The sequence below is a fragment of the Hypomesus nipponensis genome, chromosome 28, assembly GCF_054491055.1.
Source record: "Hypomesus nipponensis isolate SF chromosome 28, ASM5449105v1, whole genome shotgun sequence".
NCBI lineage: Eukaryota > Metazoa > Chordata > Actinopteri > Osmeriformes > Osmeridae > Hypomesus > Hypomesus nipponensis.
In genome coordinates, this window is record NC_140388.1 from 12195390 (window position 1) to 12220335 (window position 24946).

General features: G+C 44.0%; 7 protein-coding genes across 9 annotated transcripts; 1 reads left to right on the top strand and 6 right to left on the bottom strand.

Annotated features, from left to right (window-relative positions):
- The first annotated feature begins 51 nt into the window (after positions 1 to 51).
- Positions 52 to 2422, top strand: pxmp2 (peroxisomal membrane protein 2). Its single transcript, XM_084694326.1, has 5 exons — positions 52 to 266; positions 731 to 844; positions 980 to 1142; positions 1519 to 1638; positions 1737 to 2422. Exons 1-5 carry the CDS (start codon positions 157 to 159, stop codon positions 1803 to 1805), a joined length of 576 nt encoding a protein of 191 aa, XP_084550452.1. The 5' UTR covers positions 52 to 156; the 3' UTR covers positions 1806 to 2422.
- Positions 2280 to 3252, bottom strand: isg15 (ISG15 ubiquitin like modifier). The gene is made up of 2 exons (XM_084694327.1): positions 3124 to 3252; positions 2280 to 2970 (listed from the first exon to the last, which is right to left on the bottom strand). Exon 2 carries the CDS (start codon positions 2960 to 2962, stop codon positions 2492 to 2494), a length of 471 nt encoding a protein of 156 aa, XP_084550453.1. The 5' UTR covers positions 2963 to 2970; positions 3124 to 3252; the 3' UTR covers positions 2280 to 2491.
- Positions 3253 to 5209: 1957 nt separating this feature from the next.
- Positions 5210 to 9208, bottom strand: tmem175 (transmembrane protein 175). 2 transcript variants are annotated; one of them, XM_084695083.1, is made up of 11 exons: positions 8921 to 9208; positions 8626 to 8664; positions 8442 to 8539; positions 8271 to 8322; positions 8138 to 8173; positions 7773 to 7856; positions 7228 to 7392; positions 6966 to 7044; positions 6415 to 6550; positions 5688 to 6074; positions 5210 to 5474 (listed from the first exon to the last, which is right to left on the bottom strand). In XM_084695083.1, exons 1-11 carry the CDS (start codon positions 9116 to 9118, stop codon positions 5402 to 5404), a joined length of 1347 nt encoding a protein of 448 aa, XP_084551209.1. In that variant the 5' UTR covers positions 9119 to 9208; the 3' UTR covers positions 5210 to 5401. The 2 variants fall into 2 exon arrangements, with proteins under 2 accessions (XP_084551209.1, XP_084551208.1); XM_084695082.1 differs by having other exon boundaries at positions 5210 to 6074.
- Positions 9209 to 9739: 531 nt separating this feature from the next.
- Positions 9740 to 15319, bottom strand: psat1 (phosphoserine aminotransferase 1). The gene is made up of 9 exons (XM_084695084.1): positions 15143 to 15319; positions 14553 to 14613; positions 14234 to 14303; positions 12813 to 13018; positions 11501 to 11673; positions 11233 to 11402; positions 10795 to 10923; positions 10557 to 10694; positions 9740 to 10310 (listed from the first exon to the last, which is right to left on the bottom strand). Exons 1-9 carry the CDS (start codon positions 15197 to 15199, stop codon positions 10208 to 10210), a joined length of 1107 nt encoding a protein of 368 aa, XP_084551210.1. The 5' UTR covers positions 15200 to 15319; the 3' UTR covers positions 9740 to 10207.
- Positions 15320 to 15629: 310 nt separating this feature from the next.
- Positions 15630 to 19189, bottom strand: kiss1rb (KISS1 receptor b). 2 transcript variants are annotated; one of them, XM_084694577.1, is made up of 7 exons: positions 19045 to 19189; positions 17973 to 18265; positions 17669 to 17793; positions 17398 to 17533; positions 17082 to 17320; positions 16694 to 16852; positions 16222 to 16611 (listed from the first exon to the last, which is right to left on the bottom strand). In XM_084694577.1, the coding sequence occupies exons 2-7, from the start codon at positions 18214 to 18216 to the stop codon at positions 16345 to 16347; spliced, it is 1170 nt and encodes a 389-aa protein (XP_084550703.1). In that variant the 5' UTR covers positions 18217 to 18265; positions 19045 to 19189; the 3' UTR covers positions 16222 to 16344. The 2 variants fall into 2 exon arrangements, with proteins under 2 accessions (XP_084550702.1, XP_084550703.1); XM_084694576.1 differs by lacking the exon at positions 19045 to 19189 and having other exon boundaries at positions 15630 to 16611; positions 16694 to 17320; positions 17973 to 18855.
- Positions 19190 to 20235: 1046 nt separating this feature from the next.
- LOC146220087 (uncharacterized) lies at positions 20236 to 21834 on the bottom strand. Its single transcript, XM_084694595.1, has 4 exons — positions 21816 to 21834; positions 21417 to 21476; positions 20863 to 21325; positions 20236 to 20590 (listed from the first exon to the last, which is right to left on the bottom strand). Exons 2-4 carry the CDS (start codon positions 21471 to 21473, stop codon positions 20367 to 20369), a joined length of 744 nt encoding a protein of 247 aa, XP_084550721.1. The 5' UTR covers positions 21474 to 21476; positions 21816 to 21834; the 3' UTR covers positions 20236 to 20366.
- A 204-nt stretch (positions 21835 to 22038) lies between these two features.
- Positions 22039 to 24664, bottom strand: isca1 (iron-sulfur cluster assembly 1). Its single transcript, XM_084694596.1, has 4 exons — positions 24487 to 24664; positions 23910 to 23963; positions 23687 to 23792; positions 22039 to 23515 (listed from the first exon to the last, which is right to left on the bottom strand). The coding sequence occupies exons 1-4, from the start codon at positions 24565 to 24567 to the stop codon at positions 23367 to 23369; spliced, it is 390 nt and encodes a 129-aa protein (XP_084550722.1). The 5' UTR covers positions 24568 to 24664; the 3' UTR covers positions 22039 to 23366.
- Between the last annotated feature and the right edge of the window lie 282 nt (positions 24665 to 24946).

Genomic DNA, 24946 nt, shown 5'->3' on the forward strand with positions numbered 1-24946 from the left:
CATGTTGGTAGCAGGCAGATTCAATGAGTTTGAAGTAAGATACAGATCAGCTGCGAGATATAAGACCTGCTACCTAGGCAATAACTTGCCAATATCAAGCTAGCTATTCAAATTGTAGTTCTATATATGGTTATTGTTTTATAGCCGACATAAACAATGCCTGTGGAAAGTTTGCCAATTCGACAGTCGTCCTTCCATGTTCGGTTGCTGCAGCAGTATCTGGGTTTGCTGAAAAATTACCCCATCTTCACAAAATCTGTGACGAGGTTAGTAGGTTAAAGTAGTTGGCCAGGTTGCTAGAATGCACTGTATGCATTATGAGCTAACTATAGTTAGCCAGCCACATCTGTGAAAAGTGACATTTACTTGCAACCTCGCCGCCGTTTGTAGTAAACAGGTTTGCTTCAGAATTTTTACGGGTTTCTCATCCAATGTTGTTCATTAATTGGCTAATTATATTGTAAAAATGTTTTTATTATTATTTGTTTTATGTCTACCATTAAAGTTACCGACTTGAATGACCCTAAAAGTAAACACGCGTCGTCTCTTTCAACATGGACCTTTTAACCTTTCTCTGGTTGTTTTAGCCAATCACCCTCGGCAGTGAGAACCTCCCCTTGGCTTGACGGCACAGCCTCCGGAAGCATAATGACGATTTCATTTTACTTTTGTTTTATTGTTTTACTGTTTGTTTTTCTGCTGTAACATAAAAATGATTTTGCTTCTGCAGTGGCATACTCTCAGCGTTGGGAAACATCCTGTCTCAAACGTTAGAGGCCAGAAAAAAGACCAAGGATTTGAAGAAGATTGACATTACTGGACCTACTAGATATGCCATTTATGGGTAAGTAAAACTTTTTTTTAATATATTTTGACATGAATGACTAATTTTTATATTGCTGGATTGAGGAGCGACTGATGTGTGATCAGATGAATTTGTGTCGATGGTTCAGTTGATTTGATCCTGTTTGGCTTTTAGGCTTTTTGTCACAGGGCCGGTGAGTCATGTCTTTTACCAGCTCATGGAGGTCCTGATGCCTGCGTCTGAGCCTTACTGTGTGGTCAAGCGCCTCTTGCTGGATCGGCTAGTCTTTGCCCCTGCTTTCCTGATGCTGTTCTACTTTGTCATGAACATCCTGGAGGTCAGCTTTACCCTCTCCCCATCTCACACTCCCTCCCGCCATACTCACACTCTCATCACTCTCTCAACTATCTCCCCCCCATCTCACACTCTCTCCTCACTCCTTCAACTCTCTCTCCCCATCTCCCACTCTCTCCCACCCTTCTCTCCTACTCTCTCCCCACTCACTCCCTCAACTCTCTCTCTCCCCATCTCCCACTCTCCCCTCACTTCCTAAACTCTCTCTCCCTATCTCCTCTTTCTCTGGTCATTCATCATCAACCCCCTTCTCCCTCCCCATCAATCTCCTTCCCTTAGTGTCAGTTTTCACAACATCATCAGATTTATTGAAAATGGTTGATATGAAAAATGTTGTTTGACTTTTTAATGTTTCTCAGGGAAAGAGTTTATCAGACTTTGAGAGCAAAGTGAGAACTAGTTATTGGACTGCCTTGAAAATGAATTGGAAAGTGTGGACACCCTTCCAGTTTATCAACATCAACTACATACCTGTTCAGGTGAGTTTTTACATAAGTGGCCTTTACTGGCACTCGTGGTCATGTGGTTTTGGATTGGTCTGACAGGTTGTTTTTGTGGTTCACTTTTGTTTTCCCAGTTTCGAGTTCTGTTCGCCAACATGGTGGCCCTGTTTTGGTACGCTTACCTTGCATCTGTGAGGAAGTAAAGTCGTCCAGGACTGATCTGTGCTGGCTGGGGAGGTCCTGGTTTCACACAACGCAACACAACTATAAAACATGCAATGAGTTTAACTCGTCTTAATAATCTACATACCATCTGAACCATTGTTTGTTGATGTGGTATTAGATAGGTCTCTGACACGTTTTTGGTTGAGTACTTTTGTAAAGAAAACTTAATGAGTCACAGAGAACAAACTCTGCAAATTTCCGCTCAGGAGGCAAGTATTTTCTGCAGAATAAGATGCATGTTTTCTCACATCCTGTCTGAAGTCTCATTGGTGCGATGGCAGTGTTGTTACCTACTACAGGCTGCCTTAATACGGGTCTGTTTCAGTTCAGTTACACTGAACTACCATTGAACAGTTTCTAACCCAGACTTCCATCACGTTACCTTGTGATGCCATCTCAAGCAGTATGTCAAGACCATGTCATTTTGTTATGGAATACCATGAAAAGTATGCTGATCGTTATCCATTTTTAATTGTTACATTTCTTACTAACGTATTACAGTGATTGGTTAATGTGGATAAACATTTGACATGAATAACGTTATTAATGATTTCCTGCCTGTTACAAGGAGCTAAATACAGATTTTCAAACATCACTTCGACTAATTACTTCCAGAGTAAAAGGTAATATAATTTAAAATGTAATGTTAAAGATTGGGAAATATTCAGCCTCCCCTTAAACGGAGCGTCAGGAAAATGGTACTTCCAGCCGCGACGTCATAATCTGCTAGAGTCCTTCCGTCATCGAATTGCTTGCCGTTGTGGATCAGCCTCTGTTGGTCGACGGGAACCCGCTCCTTGTTGTAGACCTTGGCTTTGAACTTGGTAACGGTCTCCCCAGGCGAGACATCGTAGACGCTTGTCTGACCTTTTTCATTCTTCAGGAACACCTGGAATGGCGCGGGTTCGGTAACCAGCAGCCACACTTTAGATCCAGAATGCAAGCCGTAAAAGCTCAAAACTTTGGAGTCATCGCTGAGATGGATCTTTTGCCCGTTCTCGTAGGTCAGTTTTATCCTGTCCACAGACAGGCTAAAGACTTCGGAGATGCGTTTCTTGAGATCCCTAACGGTTGCGTTCTGCTCCACTCTCAAGGGACGCGTATCTCCACCCAACAATGTGACTATGAGATCCATAGTGAAAACTTGAAATCCCAAAAAATAAAAATACGATTATAAACCAGATTGAATTTAAATAAATGTTAGGCTACTTAACACTTTACTTGTGAATAGTCGTATACACGTTCCTAGTGTAGCCTATAAGAGTACAAGACATGAAAATTTAGACTTTTTTTTACCTTAGTTGTTCTGAGGATTGTTATGCTGAACAGCTGATGACAACGTTGACTTGAGGTCTCTGCCAGTCCACAGCTGACAGAAGCGGCATATAAACCAAATGAGACTGCGTCACGCCCATCAATAAGATTCGTTTTCCCTGAGTTCAATCGCTAAAGCTGTCCAAGTTTCGTTTTTCTTTCTGAGACGGGACGGCTTGTCCCGTCTGAGGGGATTTCCTGAATTCATAAGCAGGGTAATAGAGGCTTGTTTACAATGTTACATATATAATTAGCGTATCACACAATGCAATGTTTTTGTATTAATTTACAATGCCTCATTAAATTTAATTGGAGACAACGTGACAATCTTATAGCATTTCTAGAATAACTCATGAAAGCATTCCAGGTACGAGGATGACCATGCCTGATCTCAAGAGAACGTTTTCCCTGGATGACATCACATGACTCATTAAGTTTCACTTCACAAGATTGGATTCTGATGGAATCGCAGCAGCTCAATTAATACATGATCATAATATTATGATTGTGTTCGTGTGGGTTGGGGGGAGGCGAATCCTATTTTGTGGAAGATTTAGGCTAAATCATGACAGCTGACACTGTTGGATGCAATTTGTGTCGACACGCATCAACAAAACACAATCCAGAAGTTCACGTATACGTAACAATATATTTTATTCACAATGTTACAAATCTTCTTCACGTTTAATTTGTTACAGGATATTTAGACATTAAAGTAGGCTATAGCAGGGGAACAAGTAGGCCTAGGCCTACGCATTCAGGTTAAAGTGCTTTGTGGATTTGATTATCCATGTAATCTTAATAAAACACGCACATCAAGCACAAAAGCAGCAAAACATTACCCCTCAGTTTCATGGCAAAATAAACTCAGCAGCGACCTCTTGTGGCAAAAATATTTTACATGACATCCAATAGGGCATACAACATTGCATTTAGTACCTGTTGCGACAGGTACTTTTGACTCTGAGTGAGTCAATATTTCCCACAAATTAGCACAAACATACATTTTAGTAACGACTCTATTGCACACAAATTTCACCTTCTACCAAAACAGAAATGAAAATGTTCTGTTGTACCACACCTACTGTGTATCACAGGGCGTTTCTTGGGATTCCCCAGAAGTAGATAGGGTAAGGTAGGGTCACTACAAAGATGTCGACGTCACTGTTGTGAGAATGCCCATGCACCCGTCCTTTCAAGTCCTGATAACAGCCACAGTATACACTTTCACAACAGATCATTTTCCTTAAACTTCAAAACAATATCTTGGTACAATAAACAACGATATGTGCAATCAAAGTATCTGGTGGACTACGTACATCTCTTTTGCTCTTTAACAGATTAACATTTCAACACGACGTTCAGTATCCTACACTTTCCTAGCTGTACTGTATAGGTTACAGTACAGAATGGCTTTCATTTGAGTGACTGAATATTTTTCACTCAGCACTGTGTTAAAAATGATTATTTTAAACATAACTGACTGTTCGCTAACAATAAACCAGGCATTGTCAATTCTTTAAATGCAATTCATTTTAAATAATAAATAACAGAGCCTTTGGTTGTGTTTTGTATAATTGCTACTTTTTGAAATTCAACATTCAAGAACAATTTAATTTCAGTTGAGGACACTACGACCACTTGCGGTTTGATGAGAATAGCATAGGTTTCATGTCACATTCTTCACATCAGTGCTTGAATTTGAAACCGAAACTTGGCCTGTAATGAATTCCAATGCAATCAAGCACTAAAACCTTTTAACAAAGCGGGCTCTTAAGTCTCACGCATTCGCCGTGAGTTTTTCTGCCGAGCTGATACCTGTCTCGAGTTATACAGAGTTAAATGCCACCTATAAGCCAATAAGAGCCATCGCCAGCACCCCCCCCCCCCATCCTCCCCACCATCTTCGTTTCTATCTTTTAACCAGCTAGCAGGCATTATTAACATTATTGGATGTGTCAAAGTGTGATTTACAGCATGTAACCTACCCCTCCACCTTTCCTCCATCCCTCCTCCACCTCTCCTCCACCTCTCCTCCATCCCTCCTCCACCTCTCCTCCATCCCTCCTCCACCCGGTAAAATAATATGAATGATTGAAAAAATCCCCCGCTCGCAACTTCTCACCAGAAAGCATCTTTTGAAAGGGGCTTGGAACGAGGCTGAAACTGGCTGGTTTCGTCACACTGTTTAGAAACGACACTTGACTGATACAAAGTTGCATCAGGCCCATTTACGGCTTTGCTATCGTTGCATCTAAGGCTAAGTTACGAGAGCGTTAAACGGCATCCTGGCCTCGTCCTCTTCGTCCTCCAGGGTGCTCCTCTGGTCTGACCTGTCCGGACAGAAGACCAGGCGCAGCAGCGCAAGCCCACCGCGCACCAACAACCTCAACAACAGGAAAGCAAAAGGCACCGTGACTTGCATCAAGTGAAATATCGAAGCGCTGAACCGACTCAAGACGCACGTCGCAAAAAACGTTCCGAGCGCGACACACGGATACAACGCCAGCTTGGCAAACATAAAGGCGTGATCTCGACCTCCATACCTGACATATGGGTGCAGTGTCTCGCGCTCGTTAAACAGAGCCGCGACCCAAATCGCGAGCTGGAACACGCCTGCGAAGAAAATGATAACGCAGCTAATCTGTATAGCTTCCAGTTCGTTGCGGGAGTTGCGGGGGAACTCATGGGTTAGGGTATATGCTAACGGTAGGCCTCCGACAAAGGCCAGTGATAAGGTGTTTAACAAGCCCATGAAGCGCGTGGTCTTGGTGACATGGAGAAAGAGAGAGTGGTGGACGAACCACAGGAGCCCCACGGTGGCGAAGGAACCGAAGTAGGCCAGGTATTCTGGGCCGTAGTCCTGCAGGGCCAGAATCAGGCTGCCTCCATACTTCTTCTGTACCACACTGGGGGTGGGGACGTTGTCCTCGCTAGGGAAAACAAACAAGGGATAATCATAAAAAAAACGAAATAAGAAAGAGCGTCATTGCTGTTCAGTTTGCATAGATGATACAGTATATTACATACCATACCAACCAAGATTGATGAAAACAAACAAAGTCGCATTCTATGAAAAGTTTCTCTCAAGTTGCACACGATAAAACCGTGCTAAATAACAAACAAAGTCGCATTCTATAAAAAGTTTCTCTCAAGTCGCACACGATAAAACCGTGCTAAATATTACCCGAGTCTCCTGACTGGACCGAACATGAATTCATCCACCCCTCCCCTCAACACGTCCAGCCGCACACATGCTACCAGGTCACGCACCATATATCCAGAATGAGGAGTGTGGCGACGATGGCGTAGACTCCGTCGCTGAAGGCTTCCACACGCTCCCTGGTCAGCGGCTCATTGGGGCGGTAGGTGTAGAACAACACAGAGTCTGGAGTCTCTTCCACTTGTCCTGAGGTAAACAACGAAAAACAAAAATAGACTTTCTAAAAGGGGGGCAGGTGGCTGAGTGGTTAGGGAATCAGGCTAATCAGAAAGTTCCTGGCTTTGCCAAATGACGTTGTGTCCTTGGGCAAGGCCCTCACCCTACATGCCTTGGAGGGGAATGTCCCTGTACTTACTGTAAGTCGCTCTGGATAAGATCGTCTGCTAAATGACTAAATGTTAAAAAAATACATACAATATATCTGCCGAACACATGGAATGTGTTCATTTAGCGGATGATTCCAAAACCGTGTATGGGTTTGTTTTTTATTGATTTTTGGGGGATACCATCTCTTGATCTGCAGTCAGATGCTGTACCACTGAGTTATAGCTATAACCCAAATGTTCTGTTCACTTTCATTCAGCTGTATGGAGACACGTACCTATAGCCTTGCTACGACACCATTTCAAAGACTCCGTGATGTAGGGCAGGAAGATGACTACAGCTAGTATCACGTAGGACTGAAACACAAAGAAAAACATTTACCTTACAGTTTTTACGGTACAGCATTTACCACACACGTGGGTACACATGCAGATAACTACCGATCTCAACGCAGCCGTTTCAAACATTGTAGTCCATCATGATTTCAAGAGAGAGCTTTGTAAATCCTGTATGGAGAACTAGCGATAACTTCTACCTACCAGCTGGAAGAAGATAAAGGAGAAGATGCTGGCGAAGAAGCACATGATGGGCACCCTCATGATGACCTTGAGGATGTGGTGCTTGTAGAAAACCTGGTTCTCAGAGATCTGGATCTGGTCGTTCAGGAGGAACGGACGGCTGAAGCCGTACACTACAATGACTGACTGGGAGGAGAGGAGGAGGAGGAAAGGTGGAGGAGGGATGGAGGAAAGGTGGAGGAGGGATTGAGGAGAGGTGGAGGAGAGGTGGAGGAGGGATGGAGGAGAGGTGGGGGAAAGGTGGAGGAGGGATGAAGGAGAGGTGGAGGAGAGGTGGAGGAGGCGAGGTGGAGGAGAGGTGGAGGAGGGATGGAGGAGAGGTGGAGGGGGGATGGAGGAGAGGTGGAGGAAAGGTGGGGTTTTTTTCATCTAGGATTTATGTCTAATCATCCATTGATCAGTCAAAAAAAGTACTGACATGACAATCTATGTATGTGCCGTAACAACAGTACACACACAGTACTGTGTTATATGAGAGTTCAGTCTCACTTGTTAGAAAGACTCACCTGAATTAGTCCAATCACAATGACACACGCACAGAACAGGAGGATTCCTAGGATGTACTCGGGAAAGGTTGCCATGAGAGAAAACTGTGGTGACAAAAGTATCATTAACCTCTTGATGCTCAACTGTGCATCTAATTTGGTTGTATTCACATTCACAATTAATGAGAGACAAAAATCACAGAGAGACAAAAATAATACAATACAAAATTAGTCACACTGGAGACACTGACAGAATGGTAGGCATGTGCATTGTGGTATATACATCAACACTTTAATTAATGAATAGGCTATAGATATATACATATATATTTCTTATGGTTGGAAGTATACATTACAATTTTTCTACTATAGGTAGTCTGACTTACTGTGTATGGAAGAAATGTTATCAACATCATGCAGGCCTGAAATAAGCAAAATACAAACATAAACCACAAACCAATACAATCTGAATTTATTTGTAGGCTATATGTTAATAAAACGCCATTGTTTCGATTTTACCAGATTGAGAAGTGCAAGGCAATCGTCAATACGCTCGATCACTTGAAACAACCTGTGACAACAGTAAAGACACAACTGATCCGTTAAAAATGAGCCAATCAGATCGTAACACTGGAGAGCTTGTCTGAATCATAGACACAATTAAGAGTCTATGGTCTGAATGGTTCTCACCTGATATGGGCGGCCCACGCCACACTGACTATCAAGAACGTCATCAGATAAACAGCGATTTTGGTTGAGAGTAGGACTTGTAAACTTTCCTTTAGTTCCTAACAGATAATAAAGGAACACGACCTCAGTAATACAGTATATATATGTTAATTAAATTTGATTTATTCCGTTCTACAACCGTTACCTCATTATCTTCCACTTTTGTATGAGCGACAGGTAATATCTGAAAATAGATTGATTTTTTGATTAAATACATTTGTTTGTGACTTTTTGGTTGACGTTAATCCGATTTGTTGTAGAAGGCTACTAGTAGCCTTTATCTGCATGGGGCTCACCTATGAAAGCATACTGTTAGTGCACATAAAAACTGCTGTAGCATCGGTAGCTCTACCTTTCATCGATACCTTGAATGTTCCTTAAGGGTGCCTTTCTAGCTATGGTTTAGGTGAAATAATGTCAAATAAACGTGTATTATTTACCATTACAGTGGCTATGATCGAAATAAGCGCGTCGCTATAAGCAAGTAGTCGGTGCGAAGACTGCGTGCTTGAGTGTCCCTCCCGTTCAAACGGAGTAAGACTCTCGATAAACGAAGAGGCATGACTTGTCGTCCTTCTCTTCTCCATCTCTTCATCAACGTGATGTTCGATGATCTCATTGTCGACGTTTTCCCCCATATCGACAAAGGAGTCATGTAACAGACAACCCAGACGACAGTGAAAACATGCGGGCACAGGAGCTTTGTTTGCAAACAAGGATGACAGCTGACTGGAAGAGCGGGGTGAAGTCAGCCTCAACGGACAAGCTCATTTCCGGTTGATTTATTCAAACATTTCAAAATAAAAGATTAGGACACAAAGTATTTTTCCATTATTTGAACGTGAAAAGTAAATTCACAGGAAAGAGAAATTGAATAACATAGGTAATTCTATCGTCGTTGTAAGTATGGGAGGCGTTTTACTAAAGTACTCACAGCACAAGTCAGGAGAATCACACCTTGTGCGACATCTTGGGCCATGCTCTTATTCCGAATTTGAAAAAACGGAAATCTTACTGAGGACAATCAGAGCCTGTTTAAGGATATTAGACATTCTCTGGGACAATTTCATGGTCCTGACTGATACCGGAAAAGCTATTAGTATTAGATTTTTTTGTGGTACTTTTAGGGATTTGCTACGCATGTTCTCATAATTGTCAGTCAAGCACAGTACAGAAAAGATGCATTCAAGTAGACAACCAATTAAATGTTTTTGTCATAGCAGGTCTTGGTGGCCACAAATACAACTCTTAATACAGAGCACAGTCAAGTGGGTTTAATGTAGTGTATGAAACGTAAGACAGATAAAACAAATTGTTATCCTCAACAAATATCACATCACTGAATTTTACTACCTGCTTGTTTAAACCTGGAGTTAACAACGACAACATATAAAAGTAGTTAAGGCATTACAGTCAAGACTATAATTGTCTAGACCAGTGGTTCTCAACCCTGGTCCTCAAGTACCCCCTGTCCAGCATGGTTGATATATTTCCCTGTTTCAACACACCTGATTCAAATGAATGGCCGTTAGCAGGCTGCTGCATAACTAGATAACGACCCATTCATTTGAATCATCAACGTGCAGGACAGGGGGTCCTTGAGGACCAGGGTTGAGAACCACTGGTCTCTAGAACCTTCTAAAATGTGCGCTTTGCAGCCTTAGATCCATATCATGGATCTCAAACTACTGACACAATGCTTAAGTGGTTTCTCTACATTCTTGTTTTTATTGATGGTCCTTGAGGAATTCCTTCATGTAATTCGCCAGAGCTTGTGTGTCCTCAACAGTTACGGCATTGTAGAGAGACGCACGCATCCCCCCAACTGACCTGTAGAGGGCGACAGACAGCTTCTGTTAATAACCCTGTGTCAGCCAACAACAGAGATATCTGTTCCATACAGCGAATTTACTGAATACGCCGGGCTTATGTCATGGAAACTGGCTTCATGGAAAAGCCCCCTCCTTTCGAGGTGAAGTCAAGTTTCCCTGACTGGACCACAGCACCAAGGTTATGATTCAAACTGTGAGACAACGGGGGTTCTACTTTTAAAAAGTATTGTGTGACACCTCGTACCTGTGTCCTTTCAGGGAGATCATCCCTCGTTTAGACGCGCCGTTCAGAAACTCGGCCTCCAGGGTTTCATCTCCGTCTGGGCCGCCCACACGGAACGTCACGTTCATACGGCTCCTGCAGGCGGCGTCGACAGGACACCTGGACGAGGGGGGGGGGTTACCGTGGGAACAGCAGACCAACTGACGCCAGGACAGCAGCAGAGCACGCAGAGGTGTGTCGCGGGGAGGACGACACTCACGAGTAGAAGCCTGCAGAGGAGTTGATGATGTCATAGATCAGAGACGACTTCTGCTTGTTCAACGTCTCCATGGCAGCCGTGCCCCCATTGTTCTTGATCCACTCCAGAACCAGACCCATGATGTAGATACTGGAGCACAGACAGGCAGAGAGACAGACAGGCAGACAGGAAGAGAGACAGACAGGCAGAGAGACAAACAGGCAGAGAGACAAACAGGCAGACAGGCAGAGAGACAGACAGGCAGAGAGACAGACAGGCGGACAGGCAGAGAGACAGACAGGCAGAAAGACAGACAGGCAGACAGGAAGAGAGACAGACAGGCAGAGAGACAAACAGACAGACAGAACACACACAAATTAATATTGTATGCAACAATATCTATAGGAAAATCTTTTAAAAACATTTCGGGGGGGTGTACTCAGGGTGAGGGGTTGGTACCTGAAGCAGGGGGGGGTGTTGTACAGAGAGTTGTTTCCAGCCTGCACCTCGTAGTCCAGGATGATGGGACACTCGTTCAGAGCGTGGCCCAACAGGTCCTCTCGCACGATCACCACGGTAACCCCGGCACACCCTACGTTCTTCTGGGCTCCTGCGTAGATCAGCCCGTACTGCCAGAAAACACACACACACAAAACGACTTGTTTAAACATCAGAAGACGGAAGGTAAAAGCAAAGCGGCGCCGCGCAGGCCACTTGCAAGACCGACCTTGGACACGTCGACGGGACGGGACAGGAAGTTGGAAGACATGTCGCTGACCAACACGGCGCCGCGGGCGTCCGGGAGGAAGTTGTACTCCACGCCGTGCACCGTCTCGTTGCAGCAGTAGTACACGTAGGAGGCTGAGGGGTTCAGAGTCCAGCTGCTCGGGTCTGGGATCTCTGCAAACACATTCAGGCACTTAGCAGACTCTCTGATCCAGAGCCACGCACGGTAAGTACATTCCCCCGGAGACAAGTAGGATGAAGTGGCTTGCCCAAGGACACGTCATTTCACACGGCCGGGATTTGAACCGGCAACCTTCTCATTAATAGCCCGATTCCCTAACCACTCAGCCATCTGAAACGCGACCTTCGGTATCATATCAACACTGAACAGCCTTTTTGACAATCAATGTCACAGAGGGCTTCACATATGCTCACAGGTCTGTAACAGATAGAAATGAAAATAATGATTTAAGAAGAATTTGAAGAATATTTCCCCACATTGCGGCTCTCGACTCAAGTCTTGTCTGACAATTTTTGCCTCCAAAACCAAGACAAGGCTCAAAGTTATAATTAAAAAAACGTTTAGTTTTTTTTGTGTGTCAAAAATGGTTACCCTGTTATTACCCCCGTTATACTAACCCTAACACACACACAAACATTCCTTCCTCAAAAGCACTTTAAACTTCATTTCAAAGCCGGCTGAAGCCAACCAATGCAGCCAGCTTGACAACAACATTGCTCAACCATGTGAGAACATAGTCAGCATGCCCAGTCCTGAGATGCGTTCATTAGTACAAGGTCATTGTCTTCACAGCGGCCCAGGAAACAGGCCCAACTTGTGTTCACTCCAGAACGGTTTTAGATTAGGAACTTTGTGTTCATTTGCCACTTTATTTGGGGGGCTGAAACGGCCGTTAAGACCTTCAAATGATGATCGTGTGAAACTGACCACAAGTGGGATGTCTACATTACATTACATTTAGTCATTCAGCAGACGCTCTTAGTCAGAGCGACTTACAGTAAGTACAGGGACGTTCTCGTGTGTCAAATGACACAACGTCATTTGGCACGGCCGGGAATCGAACCAGCGACCCTCTGATTACTAGCCCGATTCTTTAACTGCTCAGCCACCTGACTTAGCCACTGGTCTAAAAACCAACCCAACCCCTTATCAACCACACCAATTACTATTACTGGTTACGCAATTAAAGCTGCTGGGTGGATCACGTTCACATTCTTCACATACTTTACACTTACACACACACACACACACACACACACAGACACACACACACACACACACACACACTTACTAGTGTAGCTGTCCAGTTTGGGGTGGATCACGTTCACTTTGCCGTACTTCTCAGCCTCCTTGGCAGCTCTGGACGACCAGGTACCCGTCACGATGTAGTCAGCACACCTGTCCTCCTTCAGACCAATCAGGTTGAGCGGAACGCCACTAAACTGGCCAGACCCGCCCCCTTGAAGAAACAACACCTTGTAGTTGTCAGGGATATTTCTACATAGAAAAGAGATTGTGCAAATAGTTAAACCCGTAATAAAAAGGACAATAACAAAAAATCTTGAAATTGTGTAACTGGATACAAGATACATTTACATAGTCAAACAAAGCATAACTTTTGGACATTAAAACAATGATGATATGAAACAACGAAATTATATCAGTGAGGTGGATGCAATGACAGAACAACTAGGCTGTCCAATCATCACGTCTGACAGAACAACTAGACTGTCCAATCATCAGGTCTGACAGAACAACTAGACTGTCCAATCATCACGTCTGACAGAACTACGCTGTCCAATCATCACGTCTGACACTCCTGACATAGCAACTTGGAAAATACCATGTTGAAAACGAGGCAAGGTACGATAAATCATGACAGTTAAACAGTCCAGAGCTATGAGCCGGATGCTCTACACTGGGCCGCTCAGTGGTCACCCTGGCTGGGTGCCAAGCTGTTTGTGCATTCAGCAGCGCTACAAGGTTGCCAAGTGTCGCAACATTAGCATGCATGAGCAGTCTCACATTATAGGGCCCAGTTCCTGCAAACAAGTGGATGGAATAGCACATAAATCCCTAACTATGTGGGGGTCAGATGGCTGAGCGGTTAGGGAGTCAGGCTATCAGAAGGTTGTTGGTTCGATGCCAAATTACATTGTGTCCTTGGGCAAGGCACTTTAACCTATTTGCCTCAGGGAGAATGTCCCTGAACTTACTGTAAGTCACTTTGTATAAGAGCGTCTGCTAAATGACTAAATGTAAATATAAATCTAAAACACCTACATCTAAACTAATAATCACCTCAATTTTGCTTCAGTGTCTGAATGCAACGTCTCTGGTGGGTTTGAAATCCATAAATGTAAATGTTGAAATCAGAGCAAATCTTAAATTTGACAGATTGTTCTCTGGAAATAACCCTCTGTTTAAAAGTTCAAAGAAGACTTGAGATAGAAATAAGCCTCTGTTTAAAAGTTCAAAGAAGACTTGAGATAGAAATAAGCCTCAGTTTAAAAGTTCAAAGAAGACTTGAGATAGAAATAACCCTCTGTTTAAAAGTTCAAAGAAGACTTGAGATAGAAATAAGCCTCTGTTTAAAAGTTCAAAGAAGACTTGAGATAGAAATAAGCCTCTGTTTAAAAGTTCAAAGAAGACTTGAGAAAGAGAGAAGAGACTATTTGTGTTTTCAAATCAGCAGGCCACTACTGTACTCACAGTAAGTCTCTCAATAGAGTTTCAGTTTTGGTCATAATTTTGTTGAAATCTGATGATCGATGACTCATTTCTAGAAAAGGAAAAGTAACACAAGCATGTTCATACAAAGAATCACACACAAGCATGTTCATACAAGAGCAGAAGTCTGTCAGGTATTATACAGTCAAGAGTGACTCATCAGTCATTTTATAAACATGGTGCTTCGTGGCTGCAGTCTGACATCTCAAAGTTTTGAGTATGATTCTTATTACAATGCACAGACAAGAATTATATCAGTTATGTTTAATATGGTTATAATGCATTTTCGACTGATATTCACCAAGAACACTGATGCCGAGTCCATTATAGTCCACAAGCTCCTGTTGAGCCCGTATCAACACCTGGAAACATGTCACAAAAGTTAGGTGTTGGGAAATTATCTAGAGAGCAGGTAAGCATATGAATAGTCAGAGACAGCCGAGAGATGATTATCTTTAATGATAACCACAAAATTAAGAAATACTCCAGCCTGCCCCTAGCGGTATCTTCTCGACACTGCATTTTTCCCCCAGAATTCGGCTGACGCAACCAAAGGATGCAACGCAAGGAATCAACACTGCACAAGTCACATTCTGCAATTTTCAAATTAATATTTTTCGCTTTTTGCAACAATTTAGCGAGGTTGTGATACTGAAATCTGAAATCCCGCAGCAGATTGGTACAAATATGAAAATTTTGGGGGGTCAAGTTCAGAACAAATTTCCCTAAAACAACACACGCCTAATTGTTCCAAGCAGTGAAACAATTTGCTTGGCTCAAGCAGTTAACGCTGTGCGCCTTAAAAGTTTCTTTAAGATTTAGACGATGGATAGCGATGTGTAAGCTAAACTGCCTCTTAAAACACCCCACTATCGATGCTTTCATACTTACCGACTGCGGAAGCTTTGCAGGTCCAGGACCAAAGTTGATAATTTGCTTCTTTTCCATGGTTAGATAATATTGTTGTTCTTACAATAAGACTTGACGTTAGTTCTTGCTTGCACCGATCAATACTCGCGTGGCGCAGACTTTTTTGGTAGTTGAAGCTTGTGTATTCGGGCGAAAACCTCAGAAGACCGTTCAAGCCATTTCATTGGCTGCACCCGCATGACTGAGTTACTTTTCGATCACTCATTGGTCGATAATGTTTTCTGAGGAACAGTGATTGGTTTTTCTATCATGCCACATGTGATTTTTCAGAATTGCATAATTCAGGAGCACACATTATTAATTAAAGCGTAACTGAGAGGCTGAGTTGTCTTGTTTACGACAACTCTTTGCAAAGGGTTATTTTTACGTAGCCCAGATGGTGACATGGAGAAACACAATAGCCTAAAGTTAATGAATGAAAATAGGAGAAAAAAACACACACACAAGCTTTCACTATCAGATAGCCTAGTTTTGTACCACAAACGGCTGCAGCTTTAATGCAGTGATATCAGTAGATCAAGAAACAAAATGTGATCATTTGGAAATCCTCAAAAGATTTGTTGGAAAAAAAGACCAGACTTCACCTTAAAACTGATCACAAGAAACAAGGTCAGTACGAAGTTCCCCTCACAAAGGAAATTCTACAAGACACAGCATCCAAACTCTGGCATGTAGAAACAGACACAATCAACGGCAGTCTCTTAGAGCCATAACTGATGGTGGTTAATAAAAGGCTCACGACGCGTGGATAGGGTCTACCTGTTTGGGTCAAAGGTAGGGTCAGAGGTCGGAGATGGGGTGACTGAAGAAGGCTGGTGACCCCCTCTGCAGAGTGGAGGAGTTCTGTTGAGGTCATGTGAGGGATATTCAGGTCACCTGACACTCTCAAACATCCCAGATACGAACACACTGGTGCTTGTGTTCCCTCAAGAGTCTATATTTGGCACGTATCGACTTATAAGCACAGTTGGTTTGGTCTCTACCGAGTAATCTGCCATTTTTACGGGTACAAAAGCAGTTCGGTGCACATCAATCCATTCTGATTGAAGTTGTGGCATCATACGTATCTGTGTGTTTGTGGTTCTGCACAGGTGAGCTCAGCTGGGAAAAACATAAATAAATAACAAAGGTGTAGGCCTGTGTCAGACACAGATCACTGGCCTTCAGGGTCCAGATGAAAGAAAGTGCATCTCTATGTCCCTGGTGGGGGGCTGCCTTTGCATCTCTCCACCCCCCTCCAGCTGCCCTTCCATCTCTCCACCCCCCTCGGTCTCCGCTCCCTGTTCCTTCGTCCTCCTTCCACCTCGCTTCTGGAACACGTAGGGGAACGCCTGCTTGAAGGCCTTCCTGAAGTTGTTTCCCATGAAGGCGTAGACCACGGGGTTGACAGAGGAGTTGGAGTACGACATGCAGTGGGCCCAGATCTTCACCTGCAAATCGGTTGGAACTGACCATGACAGACTGAACCTCAACAGATATCTGATCTGTATAGCAGACTTGACCGGCACTGACCTTGTAGAGAGAGTAGCTGCGGAGCTGAGGCCTGAAGGCCTGCAGCAGGATGCAGATCTGGATGGGACCCCAGCACACAGTGAACAGAGCCACCATCACCAGGACCATCCGAGACACACGCGCCCTCACCGCGGCCGCGCGCACCTCCTGGGCCTGCAGCTGGTGGAGGAGGGAGACCATCAAAGAGGTTGTATGAATAGTGTATGTGGAACGTGCAGCGGAAGGTCAAGGACCAGAAGCGTGTAGTATTTCCGTGGTCAGAGTCAGGGAACGGTCTGCGTTCACAAGCCACACCGCTAAAGTAGAGCCCAACACAGACACCAGGGCACGGTGAAGAAAGCCAAACCAAACACCACCACAATATGTACGAAGATGACTTCAAAGTGACCTGGTAGTTCCCATCCATGGGCTGCACTCTGGGCTGGCCCATGCGCTGGAGCATGAAGGCGTAGCATACGGTGATGGTGACCAGCGGGAGGAGGTATACGGCCAGGAAGCTGTAGAGGATGAAGGCCTTCTGGAGGTGGGGCGAGGGGAAGGCCTCGCTGCAGTAGGTCTGCGGGCCGAACCAGAACCCCGCCTCCAGGCGCTGGTACAGCGGCACCGGGACCGAGAGCACCAGGGAACCTGGGGAAGAGGACATGCAGTTACGGATGGATATGTGTGTGTGTGTGTGTAGGTGTGTGTGTAAGTGTGTAAAATACCAATCCAGATGGACACAGAGACCATCACAGCCATGCGTGGTGTGCGGTGTAGTAGCGACTGCAGAGGGTAGACGGTTACATAGCAACGATCCACACTCATGGCCGACAGCGTAATACAGGTGGCCTGGGCAGTCACCTGAAAAGACAAACACAGACGTTGGGAAACTTGAACGATTCAGCCTCCTGTTGCTTAATCATCCTCCGTTGTGTTTGAACGATTCAGCCTCCTGTTGCTTAATCATCCTCCGTTGTGTTTGTGTGTGACGCGCACTTGTTGAAGGTAGCTGACTAAGCGGCACATGAACTCGCCAAACACCCAGCTGGGCAGCGGGTAGAGAGTGGCTGTGAAAGGCACACAGCAAACCAGGAACAGGATATCTGTGGTTGCCAGGTTCACTGTAAGAAAAATAGAAACACAGAACATTTACAAAAAGGTAGCATCTGTAGGCCTAACATATTCACAGGCAGAGGTAGACCTATAAGGTAAAACGCCAGTGTTCACGTGTTGGCTGCATGGACACATTTTAAATAAAGTTTTTATGCACAAACAATGTCGTAAGGCGCAACCGAAGTACCTATGTAGAAGTTGGTGACCGTCTTCATCTGCTGGTGCTTGGTGATCACGTGTATGACCAGTGAGTTGCCCACCAGCCCCACCAGCATGATCAGCCCGAAGAAGACGGGCACCAGCCAGGCGTCCACCAACAGCGGGGGCTCCTGGTCCTCCAGGGGGGACGACTCGTTACACAGTGACCCCTCCATACCCAGATCGCAGTACCGTCCTCCGATGGGCGTCGAGAATTCCGGATTTTCCGCCATTCCGCCGCGATGTGACTCTAGCCAACGACCTCAGCTCTGTGACCCCCGCCTGAGGAAAGTTTACAATGCATACCGTCAGATTCTTTGCAATAATCGATGCAGAAATGAGGTTACTTCCAGTACGCCATACATATAGTTACATTTAGTCATTTTACATTAGTTAGCATATCTGGTGCAGCACTGTAGCTGTGTTGGTCTATTGGACTTCAAACAGCGTATCAAAAAACACCTTGTGTAACTGTGTATCGGTTGAATTAGGGTTGTGGTGGTAATGTGAGTTTTTTTTCTTATGAGTCTTTTAACAAACCATAATTTAACACATATAATTAGTCATTTTGGTTTTAATATCTAAAATACATTGGAAAGACCAATGAGAAGATACAAATAGCATTGGACAGTTAAAGATCACATTATGGTATTGATCTGTTTTAAAGAGGTCCTCTGTGAATTACCAGTAAGCTACGTAATCATGAACGTTGCAAATTCCCTCAACGCAAGTGTCGCTGCCTCCCATACCTATACTTGGCCATCAGTTCACCAACAATTTCCATACATTGCAATGCTTCAAGTCTTCATAGGGACCAAAATAATTGCTTCCATATATTTATGGTCTATTCCTGCCTTCTTTCACTTATTTTGTTGTTGTTATATAGATCTAAGGAAACATTAACTTTTATGATAATTTCGATCTTTTGACAAACTATGCAGATCATTCAATCCAACAGGGCAGAGCACAGACACCAGATCAACCACAGCATAACTAAAATACTAAAACTGATTTTGATATTTGTTTTGTGATGTTCCTCTGAAGGACATGGATGCGGTCACCTGTCAAAATGTCTCCTGATGGGTCCTGTCTCCTCAGGTAGGTCGTGTGTCCTCTCAGGTAGCTGCTAAACACAAGGTCTATCTGTGGTTGGTCTCTGCTCGGCTAAGATCCCTGCTCACTCTTTTTGTATGGTTTGTTGTCGTTTAGATTTGTATTAAACAACCAGTCCGCTGTTGCAGCCCTGCTCTGAGAGGGCGACCAAGAGATGAAGAGAGAGAGAAAGGGAGAGAGAGAGATGGAAAGAGGGATGAGGCACATGAGAGGGCAGAAGGGTGGGAGGGAGGTGAATATGGAGGGAGACAGAAATGGCGAAGGGAAAATGTGATTGTGTGTTCTGATGTGTTCTGGTAACATCAAGTTGTTATCGTCTGTAATTATCTGGGTCCCGGTGACCTTTCATATGGCTGCAATGTAGAGCCAGGAGACAACTACTTCAAAAGGAAGACAGTGAAGCTCTCTGAACCTTCAATGAGGCTAATCATTTGGCTTTCAACGTTATCAAATAGCCTAGTTTAGGATTTGGGATTATTTTTTATAAATTTCGGATGAATTAAAGGAGTTGAAGGACTCGTGTGTGATGATAAGCTCTTTCTTTGACAGAGCCTTTGACTGATGCATGTAATTATAGTTTAAAGAAATGAGTTCTCTCTAGTGGTCTAACAGAATACCACACAAACCCTCCACATAACAACATGTTTTTTAGTTCAAACTCACGAAAAAAATGTGTTATTTTAAATAAGGCTCCCTCATTTGCACGTCGATTACACAAATAGTCGACTGAAAGGGAAAAACAGGAGGAAAAGACCATAAATGATGGACCCACACAAGAGGTCATAATGACAAAACAGAGTCGTCTCTCTCTCAGAGCAGTTTCCAGGTCTCACCGTGTGTTCCTTGCCAGGTCTAATCTCCCAAGACCAGGTTGACACATAGGGACAGTAGCACAGTATGCAACCATGAGAGCTAACGCTGCATGCTGCTCTGGGAAAGGATGTCACCACCAACCATGGACAAAACAGAGAAAATTACACTGGTTCAAGAAACTCTTAGCTGATATTCTCATCATCCCAACATTTAACAATCTGTTGGAAAAAAAAGCCTCAACTACACACCAAACATACGAGAACAAAATGATTGCTGAATGTGTGAAGTGAAATCACAATCTAGTCTGTCACGTCTTTTCATGACGTTTGTTTATTTGTTTGTGAAATAGGAGATTGTGGAGTTTGAACCTGTGAATGTTCCAAGTGGGTGACTGTATTGACTGTGTGTGTGTGTGTATGTGTGTGTGGGACTGTGTGGGTGTGTGGTGTCTGAGTGTTCATCTGGGCGGTGAGAAAGCAGAGTAGTAGATGTTAGTCCGACAGACCAGAGGAGGGCAGCAGAGCATAGAGGTGTCAGCTGATTGCCTCAGAGTCCTGGACAGGACTCCTCTGTGTCTCTGACCGCTACGCAGGCTTGGCAGTGTCCACACAAGCCTCTTATACAACATCCACTGAAGCTCTCTGATGTCCTCAAAGTACCGCCCAATTACCACAGCTGGACCTCAAAGAGAGACAAAGTTGAACACACATCAGACAGTGTTGCATTCTGGGAGCTAAACTCAGCTTTCATGTTATTGTAGTTAAGTACGTTGGGGGGGAACACGATACAAAAGGGACTGATGAGTGATGATTCCTCTCTAAGTTGGAGTGCAAGACAAGTACACGCTTCTGGAAAGGTTGGTTCAAAGTTCTAATCATATGTGACCTGGTCAGACTTCCTTCAGTTCTATAAGTTACCTGGCCGGCCACACCTCCTTCAGTTCTATAAATTACCTGGCTGGCCACTTCTCCTTCGGACAGGTTCCCGCCTCCACGGTTCACTTCTTCTCTGCTCGCTCCTCTCACAAACCCCGCCCACGTCCGGACACAGCTCCCCCTTTAGGAGCAGGTCCCTGATCGAGGACAGCGAATCACAGCACAGCTCCGTCTGTCTCGCCGCCAGATAGGGCAAGAAGAACGAATCGGGTGACAAGGTCAGAGCTGCAGGGGTGCAGCCCTGGGCGGGATTAGAGGTGTGGAGGGCTGGATTAGGAGCAGGGATCTTGTAGGGTTGTGTCTGGTGATGACCCCTCCTGTACTGAGGACCAGAGAGTCTCTGGATGAAGTCTGGGAGGACAGCTTGGCTGCGTAAGTTTCCATGGACACTGGAGGCGTTTCCCAGGACGACCAGACGGACGGGGAGATGACCACTAGGGGGCATCTTCCTCAAAGGCAGGTGGTTGAGTAAATCAGAAATCTGAATAAAAACAAATATTATTTTTTTCCATTTATGTTAAATATGAAGTCAGGAGTGGCTGTGCTTGTTTATTATTATTACTTTTTCCTACCTTCAACCCGTACAAATCACCGTGGTCGCCATTTTTCCCCCCAGTGTGGTCACCCATGGTCTTAGATAATCACAAATATTGTTAGGGATGATTATAGAAGTGTTTGATAGATCCTGAAGGACTATATTAATTAAAGACTACAGCAGTAAACATTTCAAGTACATTTTAGAATCTCTCGCTCTTGTCTCATGTATGCAGATCTTGACTCGTTAGGCTAGCTTTGCATATTGAATAAACATGGCCTGATTATCAAAGAATGCACACTCACACAAGCACAACAATCTAATTGATCTTATCATATAATCACAAAACGTTATTACTGAGAAGAAAATGTGGTCTGTGGTCTGCTAAATTTGAAGCTGACAGAAGTCTCTACCTACAGCGTCAGAGAGCTAGTACCTGAACAGGTGCCCTCTGGTCCGCACCATAAATGGGGAGAATTGTGATTTGAGGAAACTGATATGAACTATAATATGACTCACTGATGATGTCATAGTCAATTAAAGTGCAGTTCAGGTAGTAGTGTGACAAATTATGGACACAGTTAATATGTTTGGTACTTTACAAATGCATAATTTTGAACTAGATCAACATTTAAAATTCATCAGATATCAAATCCCAGTTTTCTTTTTAAAATCCATTTATTTTATATGTTCCACACCAACTGTACAAATACATTATACTGGTTAGAAATCTGAAGGATTAACAGCACACAGTTTATACATACTTTTTCTGGTTTGAGCAAAAGAAAAGAAAAATACAAACCTCATATACAGTGTCATCATTCCTGTAAGGGATTAGTTTGTTTTGGCTCTGTACTCTGAACACCTTGGATTTGAAATATCATATTTGTCTTGATATTAAAGACCAGACTTGTCAGCTTGAATCTGAAGATACATATTAAACTTCTTGTTTATGGATGTAAATATCCTCAGAGCAACGCTTACAGGGTGCACTTTCACCAGTCAGATTCATTTCTAACGCAGAATGCTGCAAGAAGAATCCAGAGCCAAAACAAAAACGGCTGACTAAAAGTATTTGAGAGATACATTTTTTTGTGCGTTAAATGCGGTTTAAGGGAGTTGGGACATTCATTATGTAAATATACTTACATATATAATATACTCCATTTCAAACAACCAAACGGCAAAACTGTAAATATCAGTTTTCTTTGTATTTGCATCACTTCCTCTGCTGAGTCAGGAAGTGGAGGGCAGTCCTGTCACTGGATGGATCGTAACTGACTCTGGGCAAGTTGTAGGCTACTGAGAAGCCTTCTGCTACTGAGCAGGAATTCTCCACCAAGCTTTGGTCTAAGTAGCATGGCAAAGGAGAACTTGAAGGGTGCACGAACTGAACACCATGATTTAGTTACAGGATCAAACATGGTATCTGTTAAGAGCCAAAAGTGAAAGGACTTCGGACATAAACTACATTCGGAGACAACTATTGATTATGCTTCCTGTGACAGCGCTACAGAAGTCATCCTGGTTGTTGTCGTCCCGTCCCCCCTCCCCCCAAAGGCCCACAGAGGGTAAGCCCGAGACCGAGAGCATCCAAGTGTAGCAAGAGCGTGTCCGCTAACTGACTTCTACCACTGACCGCAGGAAGTGACATGCAGGAAGAGGAAGTGAGCTTCTTTGTAGGGTTTTTGCGTGCTAGCTGAGTGTAGGGAGAGAGGGAGGGGCTTGTGGAGTGTGAGAGTCCCGTGTGTGTGACTTGTTGGAGGGCAGCAGTCGTCGTCGTCGTAGCAGCATCGGCATGGCAACGTCCCAAAGAATTCCTTATAACCAGACTTCTTCACTCTCGAGTTTTATTTTAATTCGTGGGCCTCCTGATGAAGGGACTAAAATGGTGTGTGTGTGTGTGTCTAGGAAAAGGGAATAAAATAGTGTGTGTGTGTGTGTAGGGGGTGTGTGTGTGTGTGTGTGTCAGGAGGCCCTGTGACGTTCAGATGTTGAAACTCTCTCCACAGCCACATGTGCCCTTGATGTTGGGGTTGTTGAAGACAAACTCACTTGAGAGTTTAGTTTCTACATAGTCCATTTCTGTTCCCAGCAGTGTCAGCTGGGCTTTCTTCTCAATGAACACCCTCACGCCTACAAGAATAAGACATGAGCCTATATATATACACACACACACACATACACGTATGTACTGTATACACAATGCCTTGTAAAAAGTATTCGGGCCCCTGACTAACTCGTCTACTATATAACAACTGGTGCTCTTTTTTTGCCGTTTCCCTTTTTTCCTCAGATGTTACTCACCATCCTGCAGGACCTCCTCATCAGCCTTGTCTTTTGCCTTGGTGTAGTCCAGGGTGTAGGTCAAGCCGTTACAGCCTCGCGTCCTCACCCCCACCTTCATACCGATCTGCGCACACACACGCCACCGTCACTGCCTCTCCTCAACGCCGTTTAAAATGGAAATTATATATATTTTTCCGATCAAAGTAGCTCATACGTGTTGTGACGCGTTAGATAAACTCACAAATTCCGGCTTATCCTGCAGCAACAATCTGATCCTGTTCACAGCAGACGGAGTCTGGAGGAGGTGGACAAGAAGGGAATTAGCACTTATAAACTGCTGAGTAATGCAGACAAATAGGAAACACGATGGACAGTGAACGATGCCTAGGTGCTTCGCTCCAAACGCTTAGACTTTACTTTATTAAACACATTTTCGCTTGTAACATACTAAGACAAAGTGAGCTTGCAGTCAATCGTCACTTATCTAACAGTGACAGTTAACATGCTAGCACAACCTTTTACCACGAACCTAGCAAACTACAAGTTACCGAAACCATAGCTTATGAATTGTCCGTCATCAAATCCCTATTTTTTACGATCAGTATGAACAGTGAAGAACGTACATTAACAATTATCTTCATCAACAACGACGTGTGTGTTGTGATGTAACGTCATAAGCTAGCTAGCCAAATCGAGCTAGCCAAGAGGGGAAAACACAGACAGGGTATTTGTAATAAGGTTACTTCACTACACACAAACATCACTGACATTATTCCGTGGTAAACTGTCTATCCATACTGTACTGCTGAAACACTCACCAGCGTTAATGCTGCTCTTGTGGCTAAAATCTTTCTTTTGCTGACCGCCCTGACGGTCGCTCGCACCATGGAGGCGGACATGTTTGGACTTCTGTAAAAAATACAGCGACTTCATGTGAAAACACTTCAGACGCGCAACCGCATGAGAAACCCCGCCCCTCTGTTTAGGTAAACTGTTTCACAATTGGGTGACACTTTAACTGACAGGCAATTACACCAATAGGTTTCCAGTTCACTGACGCCACAAACAACGACCGAAATGTTCTTAAGAAGATAGGCGATGTCAAACTACAGCGGTTATCTTGTTATTTCTGAGAGACCTTGAACACGTTTTGACAGCGGGACTGGGAGGGGAACAATTAATCTATATTCAACTCAGTTACTTTGCAAATGCTAACTTTATCGCTATTCAATTTTGTATACAAAAAATAACAAGAACAGGCAAAGTCTCCCTTAAAGG